This window comes from Crassostrea angulata, chromosome 1 (assembly GCF_025612915.1).
Source record: "Crassostrea angulata isolate pt1a10 chromosome 1, ASM2561291v2, whole genome shotgun sequence".
Lineage (NCBI taxonomy): Eukaryota > Metazoa > Mollusca > Bivalvia > Ostreida > Ostreidae > Magallana > Magallana angulata.
The window spans coordinates 16,361,331-16,383,494 of record NC_069111.1 but is presented as its reverse complement, the minus strand read 5'-3'; the positions used below and the strand labels follow the sequence as shown (position 1 = coordinate 16,383,494).

The 22,164-nt window shown below is 33.6% G+C and overlaps 1 protein-coding gene across 1 annotated transcript; it reads right to left on the bottom strand.

The window, feature by feature from the left end:
• Window positions 1–318: 318 nt before the first annotated feature.
• On the bottom strand, window positions 319–20,536 carry LOC128156855 (protein NEL-like). Its single transcript, XM_052819177.1, has 15 exons — window positions 19,599–20,536; window positions 9,348–9,494; window positions 8,500–9,005; window positions 8,202–8,279; window positions 7,816–7,975; window positions 7,513–7,689; window positions 7,295–7,387; window positions 7,064–7,156; window positions 6,854–6,949; window positions 6,628–6,723; window positions 6,278–6,373; window positions 5,717–5,812; window positions 5,226–5,319; window positions 1,439–1,555; window positions 319–1,204 (listed from the first exon to the last, which is right to left on the bottom strand). Exons 1-15 carry the CDS (start codon window positions 20,059–20,061, stop codon window positions 1,147–1,149), a joined length of 2,370 nt encoding a protein of 789 aa, XP_052675137.1. The 5' UTR covers window positions 20,062–20,536; the 3' UTR covers window positions 319–1,146.
• Window positions 20,537–22,164: the final 1,628 nt, after the last annotated feature.

The following is a 22,164-nucleotide window of genomic DNA, read 5'->3' as shown; positions in this document are numbered from 1 at the left end:
GGCTCAGACTACTACTAGTATTGGATACTGTTACATGTAGTTGGTGGCCAATGCTTAGCCCATGGAGATGAGTTTCTCAATAGTTTAAAAGATTTAACATACTAGTAGTAGTAAATTGTATTTGAAAAGATGTTCAAAAATTTTTGGTTCCACTTCCCTTCCCGGCGTTTATTGGGAGCGGACTGGACCGAAATCCCTGGCTAGCGAAAGTGATAATTCTTAACTTTAATATGTATAAATAATATTACAGTGTATATAATTATGTTTACAGATTTGCAATACATGTATATGGTATTCATGACATTTTCTAAAAGCAAATTGTGTGTGTAAAAAAATATTTATTGAAAATATAGAACAATGCCGCTACAATTGCAACATTTAAGAAGTACAGATTGGTAAAACGATAAGTTTATCATATATACTTGGTAATAATATTCAAGCAGTGGTATGATTTTGTAAATGAATATGTTTTATGAAATAAATAATTTGTGCAACTTGATGGCAAGTAAAATGATAATTACAAATCAACATAAAATGTTGTAAATGAATATTCATGAATTAAATTTGATAAAGGGTTCCACATTTCTTTCTCCCCATAATTTGGTTATCTTTCATTTTTTCTGCCACTGAATGCTTCACAAGTCCAAATGTTTCTGGATGAAATTACCTAAACAAATATAAATACGGTACATGGAATGCTTATGAATGAAATGAGCTGAGGTATCTTAAGAATGAGGATTTGATTCCATGGTAGTCACTATTTCTTGTCATGTGACTTTATCACGGTTCCAGCCGTGATTTGTCTCCCCCTTTTTCGGGCGTCTGTCTAATACGTATTCGGGTACAACACATATCCCAAGATGAAAAGTTTAATCAAATTTGTAGATTTTTTCAATTAGAGCGTTAAAATCTACTGAAAATGGTCCGATAAAAGTCTTCTTGAAAATGACCAGCACACTAGGGACGTCAGATATAACAAGATGCGTTGTACTTGGACATTGTTGCTATCAACAGACGTCGGTTTTGTTGCTGTTGCTGTGAATGTTGCTTCTGCCTTTTGTCGCTATTGCTCCTGGTGCCGCTAACTCAGAAGTATTTTGATAACGGGCCTTGCACTTCTATTCTTAGTTTTGGTTCTATTTTTTCTCAGACACACTTGTAGGAATATTTGTAAGTTGTTTTCGTCACAATTTCATAACGAATTCTGTTTTTTTAAAAAAGAAAAAGAAACATAGTTTGAAATCAAAAGAATTTGAAAAATACATGTAAAGAGTCAAAATTCTGAATTGGGAATTTTAAGAACTATTTTATTTTAGAGAATTTATTTTTTAAACACAAATTATTCAAACAGCATCGCAGTATAGATTTGTTAGAAGTTCTTGTTCATTTCTCAGTTACCTCGCTTCGAAGGTACAGCACACGGGCATTGTAAACTGACCTGGTTTTGACACAGGATTTCCAGCTCCAGGGTCCACACTTAGTGATGTATTCCTCCCTCACCATTCTCTTGTAGGATCTGTCGTACGGAACAGTGTACCGCTCATAGCTACAGCCTCTGTCAAATAATCAGATATACAGTGAGACAGTATTCTTATAAATTATGCACATCACTGCGATAATCTCAACATATTATCGATAAAGCAAGTTGAAATCATTGTTGCTATTTTAATTAAAATCATAAAGATTATAAAAATTGTGTTATTTCAATATTACGTTGTATTTCAATATGTTGAGAGATTCATAGAATAATATCGACAGAATATCTGAAGATAAACAGGAGCTATGGAATTTGAATTTGCATGTGTATTAAATATGCCAAAACTTTTCATTAGGAATTTTAACATGATATCTGATAGATAGAAAAAGTATTATAATATCATGTATTCATACATTATATTGGTGTAACATCAGACTGAGATTGAGCTCACTAATATCGGACTGCCGAAATGACATCACGGCAATATTCATTGGTGTCAAAAAAAGGCTGAAAATGGGCAGCTTTGCATACACTTAATCCCGTATTCTAACTAAATGCTGATTTCATGGTGAATTTCAATATGCCAGGGTGACTGAAATTGATGCATTTGATGAAAACGTGTCAAAAATATGTAACCACTACCTTTTAAGTCTAGAGTTACTCCTAAATTTTTATAATTAAAGTGTCAGAGATTAAAACAATTTCACCTTTGTAAATTGAATTTGAAATATATCTCTATATTATTGCAAAGCACACGTAGTTCATGTTCCGTAATTGGGGTATCAGATTGCGAATTTACTCTGTTTTTTAAGCAGTCGGTGTTAAGACTTTTTACGGTTCTTGAGAAAATTACAGACTTTTACATTTGAGCATATAAACAACTTAAATGTCAAAGACCCCAGACTGAAAAAAACGTAAGGTATAATTCAATAGCAAATAAAAGATGAGATTTATTACCTAAAAGAAGGATTTTTCTGCATTCGTTTTTTCTCTCTCAAGCTTAAGGTGGGTCGCGGGTTTACCCCATAAAAAATCTCACGAGAAAACATACTCTGAAAATTTGTTAAAACGTTATTTAGGATACACAGTTCAATATATAAATTTTTTATCAAATTTGCCTAACCTATTTGTATGCAATACCGCTCTAAACTTAGTATTGTTTGTAGTGCTGTTTTGACGCGTTTCTAATGAAATATATAGGAAAATGAGCATATTTCTCTTTATATTCGAGATGGATTTTTTTTTTAAAATTGCAAATAGCTTCTAAACAATTTAGACGAATTTATCAACGGTTTCTATGTGTTAAGAAAACGTGATTTACAAATTATTTATGAAAAAAAAATTATATGTGTTCTCGCTAGATTTTTTGCTATTTCATTTTATGTTTCTGATTATTTACCAAAAATTGTCGCATTTCGGTATTTGACGTCATGATTACGACGTCAAAAATGTTAAACCTGTTTCACTTACCAAGTGATGCAATCATTTGAAAATTAAACTCAGGACTGCTGAAGATTTTACAGATTTAAAGTTCGAAGGACGATGCAGATTCTTTTTACATAAATATTGTCCACAAAATTACAGAAAAGAGAAAAATATTTTACACCCATCCATATACATGTATAGCCACGTTCGCACACATAACTCTGTAACAGTAAAAGTGACAATTCTCCTAGTGATTAGACCACCTACCATAATAAACTTGCTGAATCATATATCTTTCTTTAAAAAATGGCCTTTTGAGAATATGAAAGAGCTCGAGATTAAACATATTTTTATCATGAATCCAAATCTATTATGGGGGGGGGGGGGGGGGCAGCCTCTCGTGTACACTGTACCTCCGGTATACAGGAAGAACCCCCGGTCTTATGTACAGGAAGAGATCTGTTCATATTAAAAAATTATTAACCAGAAAAGCTAGATTTTACAGTCTTATTCTTAATCAGATGATGCAGAGCATAATATTTTGAATATCTACAATCACGGAGGGAAAGGAGGATCAAATTTTTTAGCAAGTGCATTTCCATATTAATTTGGTTAAGTTAGACCTAATGTATATAATCTCGAAGCTAGAAAACGGTTGCTTTTTGTAAGGTCCGGGCAATTATTTTGCTTATCAAGATCTTCACAACTAAGAAAAATGAATTCCCCGACTGTGCTCTTCCCTATTTTCGGGCAAAATTTGCCGAAGCCGGGGATCAAAATATTTTACATCTCTCTCTCTCTCTCTCTCTCTCTCTCTCTCTCTCTCTCTCTCTCTCTCTCTCTCTCTCTCTCTCTCTCTCTCTCTCTCTCTCTCATGTGTTACAAGTTTGAGACTACACCGCTGGTTTTTATTTACAGTTTGAACTTTAACATAGACTGAAAAAGAACGCTCCAATTCTTGCTGATTATCTGCATAATTATAATGTGTTGCATTCAATGTGCACTTCCTTTTTTGATTCGCGGAGAATAAATATGAATGACTACTACTGTCTAGTATTAACGGCATTTATATAAATGATAACTTCATTATCACCCCGAGCATTTTGTTTTAGAGCGTAATGCGGGAAACTTGAGATGTATCCGTTATGACGTCATAAACGAATGTGCACAAAGCGGTCAAACAAGTTGTCTAAATTGTGTACATAATTTGATGACGAAAGCAAACCCGCGACCCACCTTAAGTACGCTGCTATTTGCATTTGGAATTTAACTGGCTATATTGTCTAATATTACGTTTTAAACTAACGTCAAAAAAATGGAATGCTTAATTGTTACTCTAGACATACCACTTTTTGGTAGCCGAACACATAATTTATTGGAATATTATATTGGCTGTCGATTGTCAAACAACACTGATAGCATTTCAGTTCCAGGAAATGAGTTATGACCATGATTTTAATATTTTTAGAGTTATATATCCCCCCTTTGTTCTTGTTAACTGCATGATCTGTGAAATTTTTCCAGGAGGTTTTGATGACCAAGAAAAATTCTTGCTATCTAGGAACCAATTTAAAAACAAAATTAAGTGAAAGATTTTTTTTTTCAATTAAAAAACCAATTCTTCTAGTGGGTTAATTTTGATGTTATTTCTTATCATGCTCTGAAATTCTTCAGGGCAAATAAACGCTGTACTCAAAATGTCAAATCTAAATTCGGAAACTAGAAACGATGATTTTTTAAATAATTTTTCTGATTTAGAATAACATGAAATCAAGCAACATGAGAAAAACCTGCACGTGGCATGCCATTTTTATGCACATTTCTAAGTAATTTGAAATCTAAAAAAATCAATCACAAGTTGACTTTAATGATAAAATGACAAATAGCTGATTCAGTAACTTTCATAGCAAACTTAAACAAACGCAAGTGTCTTTTTGATGCCTAAACTTTCAAAGTCTCTATCAATAATACTAGTATTACATGTACAAGTTTGATCATTTCAGTTATGCAGTTCCCATAATTAGGGAATTTTTTATCGAGTTTGAGATTTCTGAATTTAAAAAAATGCGTCTTAACGTTAGTTTACGCGAATTTAGAATTTTTTTCAAGGGGATGGTCCGAGTGATATTTAAATTTGCAGGGGGGGGGGGTTCCGAAATATATTTTCCTTAGTTTTCTACATGTTTGTAAATTTAAAAAAAAAAATTGAATTTTCCACGGGGATTCCGGGCCCCAGATCCCCCTCTATATCTATTAGCTGCATTTAGACACAATATAAGAAGCAAAGACGTCAAGATATATAGGTCATTCCTATATGTTATACCTGACGGTGCATCTCTCCCCTTTCCATCCGGCAGTACATCTGCATTTGTTGTTTCGACATTTCCCGCCATTTAGACAAGGATGATTGCATCGACCTGAATGCACATAAAATAAAGTTCTGTCTTTTTATTTTCTGTTTAGTCAAAACAGCTAAAATTAACACTTTAACACTTGATTATTTTTCCCTTCCCAAACGTGTTGCGAGTAGAAAACAATGGAAAAAATAATATTCATTAATAACCAAAACTTTGGTTAAATTTTGATAAATTTTGATTAAAGAAAGAAAATTCGTATTAAATTGCAGAAAACTGAATAATAGACTTTTCTTCAAATTTTGATGATCTAAGTTTGACTTTTTATGTCTTATAAATACAAAACAGATTAATGCAATAGAACGGTGCCATTATATTTCACTCCTAGTTTATGACCAACAAGAGTCACAGATACTTGTCATGTTAATTTGTCCTGTATATACATGTATGTGTTATATACCTATTTGACACCATTTCCCCGAGTAGCCCGGCTGACATCTACATTTGTTGGGCCCCACACAGAATCCGCCATTCTTACAACGTCTTCTGCACTTATCTGAATCATCAATCAATGAAAATTAAATTAATGTGACTTTACTTCATAAATATACATATATTTTTTTTTAATTCGTTATGCACATTAACTTGGATTCCTCAAACTAATATTTTTGCGCCAACTTTTGAATGGCTTTTTTCATTCTAACGTTATTAAAATTCTTTAGAACATTGTTTAATTAATGATTTCTAATAGCAGTCATGAATTTAAAAATGCGTGAATTTATCATTTTAAATTCACATGTACTAGCAAAGCACATTTTAGCAAAGCAGCACCGTACATTCAACAATTTGTTGCAAGTTTATCAGAAATATAAGAGTGCATTTGACTCTCTGGATATATTTTATGCACTGCACCGATTTATCCCCCTTTTCTTTTTTTTTTTCTTGTTTATCAGCATGAACATGACATTTTAAGATGACCAAATCAACCCAGATCTTGAAACTGCTGACATCCTTTACTTACATTGTTCGCAGTGGGGACCATAAAATCCCGCATTGCACTTGCAGACGTTGGGAAATATGCATGATCCGCCATTTTTACATTTAGGCTTGCAAATTGCTGAGAAAAAAATACCAACAACATAAATTGATCAGACGTATGATGCAAGAAATAAATTGTATCTATCACAAACGTCAGCCATTAAATTTGACAAAAATATTATTTATAGGCGATGAATCGCAAAAAACTGTGACAAAAATATTTCGTGATTATTTTTTCCTCCGGGAATCTACAGTATTTTATCTCGATGACGGGATATTTCATTCCAAGAATGATGTCAAGGATAATAAAAAAAACCACGAAATGCACTTTACCTTTTTGACATCGTCTCCCCTTGTAATCCCGCCGACATGAACACTTATTTGGTGCTACACATTTACCGCCATTACTGCACTTGCGCCGACAGACCGCTGTTAGTGAAACATAAAACTATGAATTCAAATCGGTTTACATTCATGTAGCATACATCTATGGATCTTTTTAAAATGTCTGTTAAATCGTTTTCAAGATATTTTAGCAAAAAATAATTATGTTGCTTACGAATAGAACAGTCCTTTCCTTTGTAACCCTTTTTACACTTGCATTTGTTTTTTCTCCAACATTCTCCTCCATTTTGGCACTTAATATTACATCCACCTACAATAAAATGATAATATATTTACTTGAAACTTACTGCATGAAGTATTTTATTATGATTGATTTATATATTTTACATAAAATTTATACTTGAAAAATAACGTTTTTACTCACCTTTGCAGGTAGGCTTTCTGTAGCCCGGGGGACAGGAACACACCCCCGGGCGTATGCATTTCCCGCCGTTTTTACAACGTGGACTGCATATTGCTAAAAAATAATTACCTAATTATATAATATTTGAATCATCAACCAAACAATTGCTCTGTTTTTTTGTAATGTTTGAGATCTGGTTTCATGCGGAATTATTGGAATAACTGAATTTGACATCACGTGACTACTAAGTACCTTTTTGGCACTGTTTTCCTTTGTAACCTTTGGGACAAACACAATTTCCGTCTGACCTGCATGACCCCCCATTAAAGCAGACAGAAGCACAATCTGTAATGAGGAATATTGCAATGATAAAAAATATTCGTCAAAAACATAAACACACGAAAGAAAAATATATTATTAATTTAGAAAATATTCTATAATAGCTGACATCAATGACTTCAGGATGATACCTTCAACAGCATTATCAGAACATGTTTTGCCCCCACAAGCCCTCGTTTGGATCAGTTGATTTTCTTTTTCTAGACAATTGTCAAGGTCATTGTTGCCACAGTAACGGGTGCGGGACTGAAATCCCATCCCACAGGAGGCGCTGCATGTTGACCACTCCGACCAATCAACATACACGTCTGTGAAAAGGTGTGATTTTCAAAAGGATTATTTCTCAATCTCTTATTCGCGAGTAATGATATTAATGCTAAAAATCATTATTTTTAATGCATTTAATTTCTTTGAAAAACAACAAGTAGTCATACATTGGTTTGCTTGAGTATTCAGTGTTGATGTGGTTGCGTTTTTTACAGCAGGTTTGGAATCCGTTTTATCCGGCTGGGATTGTTCGGACTGAGTCTGCCTCTGTGCGGTGCTGACCTGACTGTCGTCCTTGACAGCTTGCTCACGTACACTTCTGTTGCCCTGTTGGCATAGTGAGTTATTAACACCTTTAGAAGTTGAAATAGGATGTTTACAAAATTATGAAAGTGAACTGAATTCGATATTTGGAAATTTTTAAAATGTAAATATTTTACGGTGAAAACCACCTCTTGTATCATCGACAACTTGAAGGGTTTTGCTACTGCAATGTTGTTTTGAAATGGAAAACAACATCAGTAGATCAGTGTCTGACACTAATTCGTCTTACCCCATTCTGAAGTTTGGTCGAACACTGCTGTTCGGCCGCAGAAGGGTCCTGAGCAACTACCAACTGCTGGATGGAGCCCTAGGAACAAATATCAATAAACATATCGTTTTAAAGGATGTTTTTACTTACAAGTTTTCAAGCCTCTGTATCTATAGAACGGTTAACGAAATAGTCCATATGAAATTTTATATGTATTTCATTTATTATTCCATTTTTGTCTTAAATGTTTCACTGTAGAAACCAGTCTTTTACCGTATGACAACGATGCAAATGGTTCTTGTATGTAACATATTCTAACCTCGAAAGGAGAGCCGTATCTCGCAAAGTAGGGACCCAGAGCCAGCATAAGGTTGACCCCTACATACGGGTCCTTTGTCCGCCCAAAGAACTGGGACTTCACTTTCTCACAGTCAACAAACAGCGTCACAAGCTGGTCCTCCACACTAAAGGCAAACTGGTGCCAAGTGGAATCAGTCAGACTCTCCCTAAATCCGGGAGATTTGGGCCCAGGCAGTCCGTTCTGATCGTAGTATTCCAACGTAAGTCCTTCGCCATACTTTATGGCCATTTTCTGTTGGCCCATGATATCACTAAAGGTTAATAAATATCCATCGGACGATGTGTTAAGCTTGGCAGTGATTAATATGGAGAAATCCTTCGGAAATTTACCTCTGTAGAGATCGGAGAGCGGGATGTATAAATTAGCTTCACTGTTTACAATGTAAGCCGAAGTTCTATTGAGATCTGTAGAAACACCGTGAGGGAACTTTGGTAGTCCTAATGCTTGGAGTACATCTGTGGTTCCTAAAACAACACGATACAGAATAAACAGTCCATAAACATGACTCGAGATCACTCGAAAGCTTACTTAACACAGCAAAACGAAATACCACTAAAGGTTGAAGATGTAATACTTAGTACGTGCATGTGCATGTAAGTGGGAAATGTCACCATAGAGGGACCGAGTTCTACAAGTAATTTATGTAATCAACCATCTGACGAAATTAACCTTTCTATTCCTTGTATACCATCAAAACACCCCAAAAAAATTTAATTTATACTTTCCTTAATTGTAGATACAGATTTATGTAATATATTATGTATTTTTGAAACTCTTTTATATGGAGTCTGTTGTTCGTGTGTTACCTTTGCATGAGAAACCATTGCAGGCTCTGTTCTCTGAAGCCTCGCTCGAACAGGAAGTGGCTGGAGTGCTGCAGCCCCGTCGTCTGACCTGAGTTCCTCCCCCACAGGTGGCGCTGCAGGATTCCCATGGCGACCAGAAATTCCAACCTTAATGTATAAAGTTATCATTGGAATAAACTGTATAACTAAGAAATAATTGTATAAAATGAACAAATGCATAGCAATACAACAAAGAACAGTCGAAATTTTTCAAAGATAAATATCTGTTTTTTGGTCGAAGAGCAATGACCTTACTGAAGGAAGCTTATGTATAATAGAGTGCTTAAAAGTTAAACAGATAAAAAAGAAATGAACAGTCGAGGTTTTTTCTATAGGAATGTCTCAAACGCAAATACGGCACTATATCGGAAAATTTTTTAAAAATCATAATGCAGGCATTCTGTTACGACCGATATGAATTTTTGTATTGCTGAATAGAGATATTGGCCTTTTCTTTCTGAAGCATCTACTGTACTTTAACAGCTAATAATGCTATAGTAGGGGTAATATTTGTCATTAAGGGGGATACCGAGTAAATTGTTACGGCTAAACTATATGACAGTATTCAATTTTTCAACTGTTTAAACTAGACAATAAACAGAAATGGTACAAATATTACTAAAACCTCTTTTTTCTATATTTTAATTGAACTTTCTCTACTTTTTAAACCACACTCTTTCATATTTTTCATATATTTTAATTCACTGAAAATACGTATTGTTTACTCTTTGTATCTTTTCAACCCAGTATAATTTACCAAATCATTACAATATAATGTAAAATATCCGTAAAACAAAGCAATAATTTACTACAACTATTCCTTTTAAGTAAATGCATGATACAAGTTTTCTCACGGAGAGGGAATTCAGAAAAGAAATCTTAACTACAACTTAAAACCATTTTAACAAGAGCTTGGACTTTGGGTAGTTGTGTTAAACAGCAATGTGACATAGGCCTGTCAATTTTATTGTCAGCCACTCATCTATGGCTCTCTGAAATGAACACGATTTGTCTGGCTTTTGAGCTAAGACTACGCAATCGGTGCATATTTCGCTTGAAACCGCGTCATTTTTAACGTCTTTTGTCTCAAGAAATAGATAGCTACGTCCTACTGAAAGTCCAAGGTTGTTAAAATGGTTCTAAATAATATTAACGATTATTTCACACAATACTTTAATATAACATACATAAACACCACATTTTACTTGAAGAAGCCAGTATACTTGAATTAATATAAACATACAATATTCTAATCATAATTTGCCATAACTGCATGTCTTACATACTAAATATCAAACTCGCCAATGTACTATAATTTGCTGTAATAAGTATGACTATCTATGTGCTATACTTTTCCCATTCATTTTTACTCGATCATACATGTACCTTAATATATTTCTACAAACTTAAATTAAAGAAGCAATGTGCTCGAATAAAAATATCAAGAATTATAAATATTGCCAAAAACAATCAAGGTTCCTTACAGTGTTTTGTTTTTTACGTTCTCTGAGTGCTTGGCATTTTATTACGCTGTCCCAGGGTATCTTTGATCATCTTTGTGAATGACCCTGGTTACAAAATTCACAGGTGCTCGATTCGGAAGTTGTCAAATTATGTTTTTTAATTACTTGCTCCATGATTAGCAATATGAATGGCGCTGTCACGTGACTGGGTAGTTATCCTGTCCCATCTACGTCACGTGTCTACCGTTTGTAACCTTAACTGTCTTTAGACATTTGACGGAGGCATTTCGCGTGTGATAATCTATAGATATATCCCACTGATAAGGGACCTTATCGGATCCCTGATCTGACAGAGACATATTAAGTGTCATGAAACTCGTTGGGACAGTTATTCCGCTAACTTGGAGGAACACGTATGCGCTTCTTGTGTCTTTTGCTCTAATGCAACGAGCTCGAGGGGCTGGGTAAATCTGGCATACCTGTTTTTTAAGATGTTCCCGTTTTGTGGTCATCTACACCTAACTCATCATGACAGGTTCTTTGCTGTGCCAATTTGATTATTTAAAAATCATTACAATACAAGATTATCGATTAGGTGTTTGATATACAATCCAGATTACATCTTATCACCCGAATCCTGTCTTACGTATGAAACAATATTCTTTTTTTATTCCTGCTCGTCATGAACAAAAAATATTTCTAAATACTATTAAATGCATGCAACATAGATTTGTTATAAAACTGTGTTGTCAATAGATATAAAACATTGATATTATGATAAAGCTTTAATGACCATATGACTGGGTCAAATAATAGTCTTACTTAGAAAAAAGTACGAGTTCAAAATAATGTGCTTTGATTTAAATGTGTTTAATAGGCTTTTGACTAGGTATCAAGTGACAAAAGTAGTTCTAGTTCTAATTGAAATTTGTTCGCAAACAGCAATTAATCAGTGAAAACCACTAAGTAACTTTGTCACCCTAACATGGTACTAACAACAATTATTCACCTGAAATGGCAAATCTGTATCAAACTAAACACTGGAGGAAATGAGGTGGAAATTTTAATGCTAAAACTTTTAATATTCTTCTCATTTTTTAAGTATCTAAAGCCAGTGGAAGGTCAGTTAAAAATCCATTGAGACAGATCAAAGAAATATTACATATTATACCAAGATATAATTTATTGACTGGGAACCCATAATAACTTAATCTCAACTAAACCTCCCCTCCAGACATTTCGAAAATTCTTGGTATATTACGGAGCAAATCTTTTCAGAAGCAGCTTCGCGCCCTGCGGCCAATCGGCGGCACTATATTTTTCACTTGGCTGCTCTTTTGAAAAGAAGGTGAAAAAGGTTTAAACGTCTCTAGAAAAGGAGGCGAGAAAAGTATTAAATTGCTCTTGTGAGATATAACGAAACACTTGAGCAGCTTAAATAGACCTCTTAAAAGTTGTTGTTTTGATTAGAAAGATCGTTTTGAAGTGCTAAGATGCTACTCAACTGCGACAACCGTTTGAAAAGTCTGTAGGGTATCTAAAGACTACCGGAGTCAAACTCACATTCAACAAATTTATACAAACCAATGGGTTTTAACTATTAAAGTGCTTGCTTCGACTAATTATGTATCACAGATCATTTATAAACCGACTGTGGGGTCTCGGAATGTATTCGCGTCTAACATTTCTTGAGAGAAGTTTATTCAGCTTATGAATTTCAATTTACTCAAGATTTTAGTTCCATTTCGACCAACAAAGAAAAATGAGACAATATCGACACAAGTCTGGCCGCCTGGCGAGGGCAGAGAGACGGATTTATTCCGTGAGCATTACCCGCTATTTTTCGCATCATTTTCATACCTAACTTTCATATGTTATTACATGGGAGGCATAATTATCGTAGATATGTGCTACATTCTGAGCAGTAACGAAATTCCATGGACCGAATCAAAATAGAAATTCGAAATACCTCTTTGTGATAATTTGCGAAACAAAAAGTTAAGTTTTTGCCTTAAAATTGGAAACTTGCAGTTGTAGTGTCTACGAAAGTCTGAAAATATATATGTGCCAGTTATATGCATGCACTTATATTATGTAACTAAGTCTTAATCAATATATCACGTCTGGTTTTCGTGAACATTCATGATAGTTTCTCGATTAGAGTAATTTTAGCTCACAGAAACAGATAAATACTACTTCTAAAATAGTTTCATTTTCTGAAGATTACGAAAATTTTCCAAAATACTCTTCTAAGAAAAAATGGAAAAATTGTTTTGATAAACTATAAAACTATCGTGTCTCACAACAATTATTGATGTCTGTAGAACTTTGGAATGATCAATCCTTTTACATAAATATTGACACGTAAACTTCATGGAGATGATATCATGTTCTTCTTTAATGTGGCGGATCTCACCGATGTTTGGTAAACCTGCCAGCGTTAGAGCTATCGGGATGAGACCCCTAAGCCGATAAACTTTATTTGCTTATAAATCTATCCTTAAACAGGTTAAATAACTGTACGAAATTCCAATTAATGTTTATTTACTGTTCAATTATTTAAGAATTTTTGATCAATATTGATTTTCGCATGCGTGACATTCCAGAAGGGGGACCCTGATTGACAAAGTAAACAGAGGAAGCCAAAAGGGGCGCGAAGACTCGCACACAATTGTCTCTATCTCTCTCTCTCTCTCTCTCTCTCTCTCTCTCTCTCTCTCTCTCTCTCCAACAAAAAAAAAACAGAATTCAAAGTCGTGACCCCTCTGAAACACATGGAAAATTTGAGCTTAAAAAAGATTCAAAATTGACAAGATAATCAAATAAACCAATTCTAAAAAATTTACTATTTCTGATTGAGCAAAAACAGAGGCATGAAATGATGCTCTTCTGGAGTTTGAAAGGTTAAAAACAGCCTAAAAAAACATTTGCATCACTGGAAGTGTGCGAGAGGAAAATGTATTTTCGTAACCTTGACAATTTTATTTTAAAACAAACATCTTAAAATAAAATTTGAAAACTTAACTTTGCATCATTTGAATAGGATTAGGTTCCATGGTGTCTTTCATATTTAATTTTGGGGGGATCACACACAAATGCAATGTTCTATGTAATCCAACCAAAGGAAGGGACAAAAGACAAATATTGGGAAATCTGATTAATTTCTCACATTTCTATACGATTTTCCAACACCTTGTTAGCTTACAATTTTCTAAATAAATATTTGATGCTGTATAGTCTGTAAGTATATCTGAATAGGATATAAATATTGTCAGAATTTGGGAGGTTGTCTACACAAAAACTGTGTACATCCGGGTATTTTTACACCTTGCGAATGTACTCTTTATTTAGACACCCGTAGAGTCGGTTTGATATCAACAAGCATCTCGTTTTCGTATGTTTTTCTCCTCCTCATATTTGATGTTTTTGAAAACTCGTTTTTATATTTAGACATCAATTACCAAAAGTTTGGAAATAAAAAGGATGGTGTGAAATTAATAGTAAAAGTTGCATAAAACCCATTGAAATATTGATTAGAACAATATCTTGCGCAGTGTCCTGTAGCTTCATTTCCATGTTTGTTAGCTGCAATATAGTCTGTCTTGTGGGAAAAAATAATTTATATTTTATATATGTATGTTTTAATGTCTTCATGAAGACATACTGAAAAACATCTACATATATTGACATTTTCATGTAAGTTTTCAGTATTAATATTACTGTTTCAAATACTATAGTTTCTTCTATACTACGACTAAAAATAAAGAACAATTCTACTTTAAGAAAGGGGTCTCTAAATGGAATGGCAAAGGTTGGTTTGAATTCTTTATAAATACTTTATAGGAAGAGTAAGGTGACAGGATTGAAGGACTTTGCGAATGTTCCACATTTTTTATCATTTCCGCTTTGTATACGAGGGTTAAATTAAAAACAAATCTTGGGTACAGGAAACTGGTCTGAAAAGCGTTAAATGCCGCTTAACTCTACATTAACCAGGAGACCACACTCAAACAATAGATCCCCGCAAAGAGAAAATCAGACTTTAGGATTAACCAAGGAGTATATTCCTGTTAAAGACTCGCATCATGCTAGGGGGATTTGATTGTGACCAAGAAAATGAAGTCATTTTGTCGTATTAATTACCGGGTACAAAACGTATTTCCGTGCAGTGCCGTCAACCAATTGTCGTCTGCTGAGATCACGACAGGGGTCACACAAGGAACATCATTGTAGGGGACACAATACTTACTATGTAGGGGGAGGGATACCTCAGAGGCGGGGGAAGGACCCATTTTGTTCCTGGCTTATTAAGGAGTTTACTTAGGTCTATTGAGTCACTGCCACCCATCTTGAAAAACTCGCTTTACGACATCCCGTAAATGGAGCCAATATAATTTTTTATGCTACTGTATTGTTCAATGATGAAGAAAATCTGTCCTTGTTATATTTTAAGCTTTTTGGTTAAATCTATGGACGGTTGTCCTTTGGCATTTTATAATCATTGATATCTGATTCAATCAATTGATTAAAATCATTGATCAGATAATAGAATACCCTTTAACATTTTTTAATTTAAGTACATTTGTTCTAACACTGCGTGGATGTTGTTCATTTTTGCACAGGAACTCGCATTAACAATTTCATTTTTCTTTGTTCATTTTTGCATTTTTTGAATTCTTGTTTTGTGGTGTGTTTTTTTTGCTTGTTTAGAGGTTTGATTTTGGATTTTTTTGTTTAATATCATTTTAAGAGATGCATTTTAGCGTTTAATTCTATATTGTTTGTATATGAGTGATTTCAGAATGACAGACGACCAACTGACAGATGATAACAAGAGAAGAAGAGTATTGTGAAACCACGCAAGTCAATAACACCCAGTCATCTCTTTAAACAGAAAACTCTTAACTTCTGAAATGTGGATATTTGTGGAAAATAAATCGCTACAATACTCTATTCAGATTTCTGAAATTCAAGCTCCGGATTCACAGATCAAGCTGTAATGAACCGCTGTGAACAAACAATGCAAATAGTTAATAACTGTCCCGCACTGAAGAAATAATTATATGTCCATTGGTCACCCGCTATCAATCCCTCACCCATACAAAAGATGGCTGTCTTAATCCGACTGGCTATCATGCGATAAATGGCATGATCTCCGCTAAATAAGCTGTTCTGGTCATACGCTGGGTAATTTTAAGAGGATGGGATAGAATTTATTTCTCTATAAAATTTTAATTGTAGATCACTTAAAGGAGTATTTAATCCCGCGGTTAAAAGTATTGTAAAGGGGACTTGAAATGTCTTAAGGAGTTTTTGAATTTTACATGTAAATTTATTCATGTAGGTAATAAATGCATTTCATTCAAATTGAGTGCATTACTTTGCTGATTCAATATTCTTTTACTAAATATACAGAGACATAAACGTGATTTTCTTTTGAAATTGAATATTAAAAAAACCTTAATAACTTTATAACGTTCTTTTCAAGCACTGTTCAACGTTTGCAAAGATACAATAAAATATGCATGTTGAATAATAACAAATTCATGATTGATGCAAAATGTATCATGTTCATGATTGATACAAACTGTGTCATATTCATAGATGATTCAAATCAATCAAATATTACATCGTTTCTTACACAAAAATATTTTAATGAATGTGTCATAGTTTTAATAAAATCATTTGATTAGTTTTGATTTTTGCCCATAATTATATGATTGATTTAAAATATATTAAATTGCCAACTATTTTTTCATGGAGTGTATGTCATGTGTGAGTAACATTAGGATTAAAAAATCAAGATAATTTATCATTCTACTTGCACTTTTTTTATTTAAAATATAAAAGATCTATTTTCTATAACAATTTTTTGCAATATTTGAGAAAATCTAATGATGATACAATTAGTACTTCTTTTATAAAATAAATATTGAACATATTAAAAATCTTTGATACCCATACAAAATATACTATAATCACATATTTTGTTTGCAGGACGAAAATTTTAACTTAATTGTTAAAAACTATGCGCCTGTTGCACTTGTACATATACTAAACTCGTATGAATAGGAATTTTTTTAGAACAATTGAATTATGATTTTTCAGCATTTCCAAATCTAAAAAAAGAAATGGAAATGAAATCTTGTCGTTATGTTGTTCCCCCGATGAATTCTTATACCGGCTGTTTCACACGGGGGATTTTGAGTACAGTATATGTGAACTGGTGTATATGTGGTTTTCATTTCGCCAGGTCTTGTGGTTTAACGATTAAACAAAAAACCAACGATATGGTATCAAATATATGTCACGTTTATTAAAATTGTGCCATAAATTTTGTGTTAACAAAATTCTGCTGACAGGCAAATGTTCAAAAAAGATATTATGTCTAGAACGTCGTATGCCCTTTTTTCTAATATTTTGTATCTTACTTATCATCTAAATATAGATAATAACTGACGACAATGTCGTTAAGATTATGATTAACAGAGCTCATTTTATCGATTTTCCATCAAATCAGTCACCGGGGACACACGGGGGGATTGTGTCAAGTGTTCAACACTGACAATCTTGTCGCAACGGACAAAACCTGGGGGGACATAGATCGCCTTAACCCCCCTAGTTATGTGTGACCTGATGTTTCAAACTAACTGATAATCCTTCAATAATATTCCGGTAAATATCCGGCCGATATTGACGAAGAAAAAATTGTATTTTATGATCTATATATATCAAATCGGCTGATAAGGTTTTTCTAAAAATCAATTTCATAGATAACTACCTAAGAATTTATCGAATTAAATATCAATTTTCATTGAATAAAGGTATGAAATTGGCCTTTTCGATCGTTCGAATTCCGGCGATTTATGAGCACGAAATTATGACCCCCAGATCCCAGACCAAACAGAAGCTAAACTAAACGCCGGAGTCCAACTCCATAAACCTTGCAAATCAGAAAAAAACAGACTTAATCAAACATCGCAAATCAGGCAGTGATCCGCCACATTCAATTTCAATGAATAGCTCTCTCTCTCTCTCTCTCTCTCTCTCTCTCTCTCTCTCTCTCTCTCTCTCTCTCTCTCTCTTCTTCTGAAACATTTCTGAAAATATATTCTTTATATTTATAAGGGAAAATTAGGCTTACTCCTAACAATTACTCATACTTTTACATAAAGGGTCATACAAAACAAATTCTCATTATTACGAGACGATCAAGTTTGTTTAGATCTCTATGAAGATTGAGATAGCCTAAATTAGAAATCATATCCTTAATTTGTGAGGTTTAGAGGCTATTATCTCAATGTCAAAGAACCAGATCTATATCATTAACGACTGGCCAAGGTTGTTCTACATTTAGAAGTAAAAAAAATATCCAAAATTTCCTATCAATCTGGCCGAACTTTCCAAATCAAAGACAGCAAGTGCTGATACCGTGAACTCTCTCCATTTTTCTGACCCCAAAATCCTATCTGTGCATATATCGTTGTTGCGTCATATAATTGCAAAAAAGTATCAATGTTTTCTTGCGATTTAAAAGATTTTCCATTGAAAAAAGGTAAATATTTGTCAATAGGCATAAATAATCGGGATATTTGATCAGTTCTCAAGTCTTTCTTTCGGTTACCTGTTAGTCACTTGAGGGGAATTTCGTTACATGAACTTTACACATGGAGATCACATCAAGCTGAAAATTATACAATTTAAAAGTCAATATCGAATCTGTAATTAACAGAGATAATTCTTTTTCTCTCTCTCTCTCTCTCTCTCTCTCTCTCTCTCTCCATTCTATGTTTTTGCAAAAGAGTTCAATTTCAAAAGTATATTCTAAGTTTTCTTGTTATAATAACCGATCTTAATCAGTATGCGAAATTGGAAGCAAGAATTTGGGTGACATTCATTTATCAATAGTTTAACCTGTTAGTGCTTCAAGTGACTAATGAGTAAAAATCGCTAATTACAGTTAGACAATACAAAAGAACAGAAATTACTTGGCAACTGGTAAACATTTTTCGTGTTTTAAGTAATGTTTGAAATTCTCCTAGACTCGGGTGATTGAGATTTATTTTCATAAATCAGATTCAGCAATGTTAGCGTTGTTGAGGTACAAATCTCTCAATACGTAATTGCCAAGTTTAAGGGAGGTATTATAAAACAGATAATTTGACCTGATGTTACACACTTGATTTTCAAAAACATTTGGCTTCTTTACATTATCCTAACATTTAAATTTCAATTACTCAACACTTTAGAAAAAAGCCAAAATGTTTATTTAATTTTACAAGGTGCAATATTTGCACAGTTCGATTTTTTGAGCATTAAATGGCTATATTTCGCCGCAATGAACTCAGCGATTGGCAATGCATAATCGCACATTAGTATAGAATGATCATGTTCAGAAATGTATCAGAAGATATGAGTAAGTTAACAGGAGCACGAGATAGAAAAAATGCATGTTTTTGTCCATAGACATAGTTTTTTTCAAGACATTATCAGCATTCACTTATACTCAAATTCTATAAACTCTGACAACTTTAATTTCATAAAAATCTGTTTTCAATATTTGCTTAACTACTGGTCAGAGAGAGGGGGAATATTTTGCAGGGGCGCATTTTTTTCCCGTACTCTAAGAATAAAAAAATACCGGGGTCAACAACTAACGCTTGGTGGATATGTAAGTCATGCTGTAAAGATGGGTGAACAAGATCGCAGTTGAGTTTTATTGGTAGTAATGGAGAACTGACCAACGTACCTAAGTGAGTGAGTATCTCTTCCTCCCTGGGTTTTGTGAGTTCGGTGGCAGCGCCGAAGATATCATCATACTTGGCTGACAGCCGCCGCTTGTACACCGTCAAAAACAATATGTACATTTCATTCTCCTGGATGTCGGCATAACACATTTTCTTATCCCCGAAATTACTAATGACAAATGTATTTTTGGCCACAGAAGTCAGATTGTCGACCAGTTCCTGACCTTTATAAACGGTCACCAGTTCTATCTTGGCACTGTACGTCAAATCCTGGGACCGGAAGTCCTTGTAAGTTTCATGCACGAAACCGGAAACGACAACGTCTGCTAGGAGCGTTCGGTTGTAAACGGATATTGGTGTCCAACCATTTAGCAATAGAATACAGCCTTGTGTCAAGAACGCAACCTCCGACAATGTAAGATATGTTAATATTAATCCATTGAGTCGATGTCTGTTGAGCCACATATCTGATCGGCAAATCTCGGGTGTCGGGTGGATTGTTCAAGCAGCAGGGTAAATAATATTTCGTTTGTATACGAGATCATATTTCATCATGAGATGAAAATAATTCTCAAAGTAGAGTCACAAAATTATAATCTTCACAAATAAATATTTTTATAACAGAAAAATCACAATTTTTGTCTTATCTTCAAAGATTTTCACAAAGTATATTGAAGTTTTCTCTGAAAGAAACGAACTACCCAAAATCAACTCACATATTTTTTTCCACTTTCAAATACCGAAGATAGCGGCGGCACCATTGAATTAAAATTCCATAAAACTATATAAAATCCATTTTTCAGTTTTCTCCTCATTAACCGTTAATTGAGAAATGAATTAATGAAGTTGACATCTCGGGTACTAGTCCTATGATGATAGTAGAACAGCGTCGAGTTCCATTTAATACCATTCATAATTCTCTCTCGCCCGTACACCCGAGCGCGCATTGGCTGTTTCCTCTGATCGACACACTCCCTCCAGAGATCTTTAGATATGATAGTCCATGGTTGAAGTCCTGCCTCGAGAATTGACATTGAATTAGATTATCATTTAGGAATTCATATGCAGTTTTTTTAAAAATATTTTTTCACTGACAATCTTATACAAACGGTGATAAGGGAGTGAAGACTCGTAAAGTAATGGCGAGAGTAATTTTCTTGTTGAAAGGCATTTTCATATTTTCTAACATTTCGCTAAGATGAGACTTTAAAGATTAAACTGGAGATAAATCTTTCATTTTTATTTTGAATTTTTTGAGAGAAATCCTATTTTTACTTCAAAAATTGATGATTAATGCTGCCTTGAATACAAGGCCTTTTCAACGGTTGATAATTTTTTTTCAGTTCAACACACATATACTATTTATAATAAATGTACTTTTATCGAATACTTTCTGCTGTTATACTTAAATATATTTAACAACTTAGATCTGAATATAAGTGGGTACAATAATTGAATTTTGGGAATGAATATCTATAAATGTTTCATGTACGAAGATTTCAATATCGAGTTTTTGTCACGACTACTAAAATTAGGACCTATACAGCAGTAAAACAGATGTACAGATGTATATAGAATCGAAGGTAGGTTTTGGAGAATAGTTTAGTATTAAAAAATAGTAAATGTTTTTAGACCACCCAAGTAAAATAATATATATAAATGAAATACAAAAACACGAATTTATCATAGAGTGGAATAAAAACTTTGTATATATCGACAATCTTTAATGTTAAGAGAGATGCTGATATGGCGGTGTTTTAAAAGTTTGTCTCAAAACAAATAACCTGACATACTTAATGAGAATATTTTCCTATGAGTCATTTTCTTAAGATGCAGGAGGACAAAAAAATAGCAACGCTTTCGCACATTGTTTCGTGTATTCTTTAAGTGTTAACAAAATATTCCATCGACATTTTCTTGAGTTGGGTGTGCAAAACGTTTTAATTCATGTTCTTTTTCCAGTACTTTAACAGGTGTCAAGACGAAACAGATGCTACGATGCTCGCTTAAAAAACAATTGTTTTAAAAAATGCACAGGGCATCGCAGATATGGATGAGAGAAAAAGCTAGCGGCAAACAATCACTGCGGTTGGTAAAAATCAAAGAATTTTTGTTTGACTGCACGCGAATTTGTACATAAAGTAAGAGCTTTTAAAAGCACGTTGTGGCCCATCTTGTAGGGGGTGGGGGTTTAAATGATATATCTGTTGATTAGATATTATAGTTAACTTTTTTATTGTCTGCAATATCATATTTAACCTTTGTGTTTTTATTGTCTGAATTATTATCTTATTTATCTTTCATCATGGCTGAAAAGTTGTTTTAAAAAAATTGATTTTTGTGCGCGGGGGGGGGGGGGAGTCTATGAATATCAAATGAGCTTTTGAATATTTATGACAATATTTGCATATTTAGTATCATTAAATTTTCTAGACACGTAAACTTTATCGTGTTTTATTGTTAAATATTCATAGGTTTGAAAACCGGTTCAGTTTGAACAACCACAGCCACATCATTCAAGATTGCACAAGTTTGAGGAGTTTTTTTAAAAAATCTATACTTAAAATT

Coding starts and splice junctions, on each gene's coding strand:
- LOC128156855 (XM_052819177.1), bottom strand. CDS start 20,061: ATGTGGCTCAACAGACATCGACTCAATGGATTAATATTAACATATCTT. Junction 5,813..6,277: donor TGGTCCCCACTGCGAACAAT/GTAAGTAAAGGA, acceptor TTGATGATTCAG/ATAAGTGCAGAAGACGTTGT. Junction 1,556..5,225: donor GGGGAGAGATGCACCGTCAG/GTATAACATATA, acceptor ATTATTTGACAG/AGGCTGTAGCTATGAGCGGT.